Consider the following 5,376-nt stretch of genomic DNA (forward strand, 5'->3'; position numbering starts at 1 on the left):
GCTGACAGCTTTATGCCTGCTCCCCCACCTTGGATTTAGGATGGTAATTGGGAATTTGACTATTGAGGCGCTAGGGGCCAATATATGGGATGGTGGTTGGAATTCATACAACCTCAGTCTTACCTCCTGCAGCAGGCACAATTTGGTAGAAAGTACAAAATGCGCCAGTTTTAATCACTGGAGGGACTTGAGCACAACGTGAACTGAGGCAGCTCTTCTGCGGAGAGGGGCATTGCTGTTCTTCTGTTGAAACATGGGCTCCCAGGGAGGAGTGAGAACACTTGCACCATGGGATTAGCGTTGGCAGTTTCTGGGTGAGAACCCTGTTCTGCAGCTGAAGGAAAATGAACGTGGCCCACCTGGTTCCCTACTGCCATCTGCATAGTGGAAAGCTGGAGACAAGGACAACCACCTGGGAAGGTGACTAAAGGAAGCCATTGCTGGTAAGGTGCACTCTTGATGCTTCAGCCATGAACCATAGTCTCAGGGCTTACGTTCAAGGCAAGAGACTTCGGCACTGAGCTGTTTCCCCAGTTTAGCTTTGCTCCTTTTCTGACCCATCAGCAGCACAGCATATGGAGGAGTACAGATTTTCTGCATCATCTGACAAATATGACCCCATCAAAATGTGACAGCGCTGCTCTGGCCCTCAAACAGGCCCGAACTGAGACCTTCCTGTGCAGATCATGGCTGCAAGGACCCCATCACTGATTCAAGCACCCAGCCCTAAGGTGTATCTTAAGTTTGGTAGACCTAGAACAACCTCTACTAGCACTGGAGCTGGCAGGCTTGTAGACCCATGTAGGAACTGCTGCTTAGAACCACAGAATGAATGAATCACAGAATGCTTTGGGTTGGAAGGGACCTTTGAAGATCATCTGGTCCAACCCCCCTGCAGTGAGCAGGGACATCTTTAACTAGATCAAGTTGCTCAGAGAGCCCCATCAAGCTTGACCTTGAGTATCTCCAGGGATGTGGCCTCCACCACGTCTCTGGGCACCTCTCCAGTGATCTACCACCCTCATCCTGAATTACTTTTTTTTTCTAATATCCAAGCTGAATCTGCCCTTTTCTAGGTTAAAACTGTTACCTCTCATCCTGTTGCTACATGCCCTGGTGAGCAGCTCTTCCCCACATTTCTTGGAGGCACCTTAGGCCTGCTCCCAGGGGAAGCTGTGCAGTGATGACAGTACTGCAATAGCAGGAGCAATAAGAGCCCTTTCTGAGCAAGCAAGGCACAGTTAAATTCACCCCAAAGGTACTGTTAATGAAGACACAGCTGATGGTTTATTTCATGTGAATATGGCCTAGATCTCCCAGTAGGGCCTGGGACACATTAAAAATCAGCTCCTCGACACCGAGGTTGAGAGCTGTTGCTGGCCTAGGGCTTTTCTGGCTGTGGCCAACACTGAAGTATTTTTTTATGGCATAGAGCTGCTGTAATCCTGTGGGGAAGGAACAGAAGTTACTGTAAGTAAGCAAAGCCCAGGTCTGCAGCTACTACACTACTTAACTACAGAGTAAAAGGACAGGAGATAGATAAATCCCTACAGCTTAAAAAAAATTGGCTTTATTACATGACTGCATTGAGACATTCATCAGTGGTGGCCCAAGAAGTGAACACAAACACATACTAACTACTCTACCCAGACATGAACTTTCTTTAATGGAGACACATTGTTGATCACAATTTATTCTGAAGTCATGAGATGCCAGCAACAGAACAGACTGAATCAGCAGGTCAGGCTGGACAAACACTTGATTGTAGCCACAGCTGTGGGCTATGGGCAGCAGCACTGAGTTACGCAACAAGGCAACAGTTTCTCTTCCGCCTTCCCAACAGGACCGCCAGGTAAGGCAAAGATGGACAGCTACTACTGAACTGTGGTATAAACCATGCAAGATTAACAAATGTGAGAATAGGTGTGTAATAAATACTTGATGACATTAGAGAGGAAGGGGTGGGGGAGGAAGAGGCTCATTTTAAAAAAAATTCTTTTCTGCAAGACATTAAAGCTACTTAAAGTATTGAGTATTGTCACCACCACAGCGGGCAGTCCAGTCCAGTCGTGACCAATTGGTACACAGATCAGTTCTGAAACATTATCCCTCTTCACGTGAAAAGGTTTGAACAAATTATTTATCCACTGGCTAAAGCTCTGGGGTTAAAGAAGTGATCGGTAATCAACATTTATTTCACACCTAGGCAGAATGACTACAACTGAACACTACTGCTCAGCTTCATCTTCGATTACTTCGATCCTGCGAGGCCCGTAGAGTAGAACATAAGCTATATGCCAGTCTCCACCCCCAGATAGCCTCAAAATATCTTCAGGTGTAACAATGCTGACTTTGTCATCATCAAATTTAATCCATTCATCTGCAAGAAAAACAAGAGGATTATTTGTAATTGAGGTACATGAACTGTAAGTGTGCTTAACAGCCCCTTAAAGGAAAGGAGCTGTGAAAGGCGGTTAACAGTGCTGTAATTCTGGGGTGTTGGTTTTTTTACCTTGTTTCCTTTTAACCCAAGACACGTAATGCCCAGAGGAACTTGATCTGCCCTGATGTGTTAGCACTGCCTGCAGGTCATAATAGCCACAATTATTAGAACCAATATCTGCAAAAAGAAGGGGAAAAAAGAGTTATGTGAGTCTAACAGGAACAGTTCTAGCACTTTAAGAGCACGCAGACCAAAGACACATTTGCCATAGGGTAGCTGTGTAAAACCCCACTTACAGCACAGTTCCCAATCACCGTGAACTAAAAGCCGCAGCTTTCAGCCAGGAAAGCACCTCAGGAAAACTGAGAATGTTGCCTGGTTTTGTAACATAAATGAATGGCAATGCTTTGGATAAACAAGGCCTCCAAAATAACTGTGTCCTCAACATGGAAGTTAATGCCTAGGGTACTCAAGCTCCAAGCCCACCAACTTTAGGCAAAACCACAGCAGTTTTATAATAGCCCAATTTAAGTCTTTGTTTTGATTTCAGCTCTGCCACCCACTGCCAAGGAAGTGTACGAGACAACTGCACATTAAAAGTGAATGTCTTGTGTGTATCGTCAAGTTGTCAGAGGGATGACAACTGTCTCTGACATCTCCACAGCATTTTGACTTGCTGAATTTTTCCATTCCTTAAATTTCTGTCAGTTTCTGAAGATCAATTTTCAAAGGCATTAAAAACAACGAGGGTTTTCAAAGTATTCCTATCATCAGGTCCACTTAAACACGAGTAGATGGAAAGTTACTTTAAAATAGGTTTACTTCCCTGTACTCACCATCAGGAAAAGAAAATGGTTCATATTTGACTTCTTTCTGTGCACCATCACTTTTACTAGACTAAAGAACAGAATATGCTGAATTAATGTGGAATGGTTTGAAAAGAGCTTTAGCACAATCCTACCAAATGCCAACTCTCCATTCATTTAAAGATGTTTTTAAGACTAAACATTTTTTGTTCAACTTGTTTCGAGTTCTATAACTGCATTTCTAAAAGCCTAAACAAGTCCACTTCTTAAAGCAAATAGGTAACCATTTCAGCATGCACTGCCTACACTGTTTACCCACCACATTTACAGGTTTGGAGCATGAAAAGAGTTCTGCAAGAGTTCTCCCTCTTAGGGACTTGCCAGCGGCGCAAGTGGCAACAAGAAAATACCAGAGCCAGACTAAGTGCCAACGCATTCTGTTTTAAACAGCACCCTTTCCTTGCTCCTACCTGTGTAAAGAGATGCAAGCCTTCTTCAAATGTTTCAATGAAAGTGCCAAGAACTAGGCCAGGAAAAGATAAGCTTACTAAAAACAAATGCTAAAACACTACAGTTTTGGCTTTATATTTTTTTCTTCATTAAAGAAAGGGGAGTCAGTTTTAGAATATGTAAGACATTAAGCAATTTACTAAATTTTTAGAGTGCAGACTGTTAGCTCACTACTACGTATATTCTGAATTTTATCACTCGGACACATAGTGCTCCCTTCTACAACCCTTTCCAGTGGTGAGCAGGAAACAGCTGCCCACATTCCACTGAACAAGTGGCCTCCCAGCGAGCAGTAGTGACAGAATCACAGAATCTTAGGAGTTGGAAGGGACCTCGAAAGATCATCCAGTCCAACCCCCCTGCCAGAGCAGGATCACCCAGACTGGGTAATGCCTGGAGAGAGTAATTTTGTGTAACTCACAGAGAACCCCTAAGCATCACAACGGTAAGCTGAAGCGCTACATTTTAATACATTTTGAAATAAAAACGTAAGCAACGCGTTTGCCTACAGCATTTAACATTTCTCATTAAGCAGTCATACCAAAGCAGATACTGCATTTTCATGAAAATACACTAAAAAAGATCTAAAGCTCAATGCCAAGGAGTTTGAATGCTAGTTAAGAATTAAGAAAACAATATATTTAAGGTTGTCACATTTTCTCTAGTCCTTGTTGGTACCCCAATTTCAGATGATATATAACTTATTTCATCAAACCCTCAATGAAACTGCCAGAAGACTTACGTTCTTTGGCTGCTGGTTTACTTTTTTGTCTTCTAGATCTTTGAATTTTGATCGATAGGAAACCATTTTTTCCTGAAGGTCTGGCGTACACAGCTCATACACATCCAACATAAGAGGAAATTTAACATCCTAGGAAGTAAAAAGCATAAAGATTATGAGCAGAATTTGGTACTCCACATTAAAGCAATCTCCCATGGGAAAACAACACTTAAGTCCAATTCAATGCAGCTCTCACCACATTTATGACACCTTGGATCTACTGAAATGTTGCTGACAGTAAAGGGCTACAATACTTTCACAAAAGGTCTGAGTCAGGATAAACAAACCATCATAAACTACTACATTCAGTATAAAGATTCGATTCTTTATTATTAGCTGTCATACTTTTGTACTATGGAAATACCTATGCAGACCAAAAGAAAAAAAAAAAAGCAGGTAGCATGACTGTACACTAGCAAAAACATCAATCTGTGTTATCCAAACCATCTTCTAAAACAGTTAAGATGCGCCTTCTTTGGTCTTTATTCCCTTGCCTGTCTCCTAAGGAACCGGCATTGTCCATCCTGATGCTCCCTGGGCAGCCTAGGGGGTCCCTCAGCCAAGGCCAACAGAAAGCTCAACTGGAGCACTTGGCTGTTTGCAGCTGGTTCTTGTATTTGTTGATCAGAAAGCCAGACAATTCAAATAACTCATACAGGAAGTGTTTGTTAGCATAACCATTTCTCATCAACTTGAGGATATTGTCCAGTGACTGTTTAATTAAGGAGAGGGCTGTGATTTCATTTTCCTCTGAACCAATGGTGGAAAGAGAAAAAAAAAATAAAACCCAACTAAAAGGCTGGTGCTTTGGCTCCAAGGCTGGTGCTATAGGCAGG

General features: G+C 42.7%; 1 protein-coding gene across 1 annotated transcript; it reads right to left on the reverse strand.

Moving 5' to 3' along the window:
• Positions 1–1,548: 1,548 nt before the first annotated feature.
• On the reverse strand, positions 1,549–4,626 carry USP14 (ubiquitin specific peptidase 14 (tRNA-guanine transglycosylase)). Its single transcript, XM_010186565.1, has 4 exons — positions 4,502–4,626; positions 3,280–3,340; positions 2,513–2,620; positions 1,549–2,380 (listed from the first exon to the last, which is right to left on the reverse strand). Exons 1-4 carry the CDS (start codon positions 4,610–4,612, stop codon positions 2,229–2,231), a joined length of 432 nt encoding a protein of 143 aa, XP_010184867.1. The 5' UTR covers positions 4,613–4,626; the 3' UTR covers positions 1,549–2,228.
• Between the last annotated feature and the right edge of the window lie 750 nt (positions 4,627–5,376).

The sequence above is a fragment of the Mesitornis unicolor genome, unplaced genomic scaffold (genome assembly GCF_000695765.1).
Source record: "Mesitornis unicolor isolate BGI_N332 unplaced genomic scaffold, ASM69576v1 scaffold32396, whole genome shotgun sequence".
Taxonomy (NCBI): Eukaryota; Metazoa; Chordata; class Aves; order Mesitornithiformes; family Mesitornithidae; genus Mesitornis; species Mesitornis unicolor.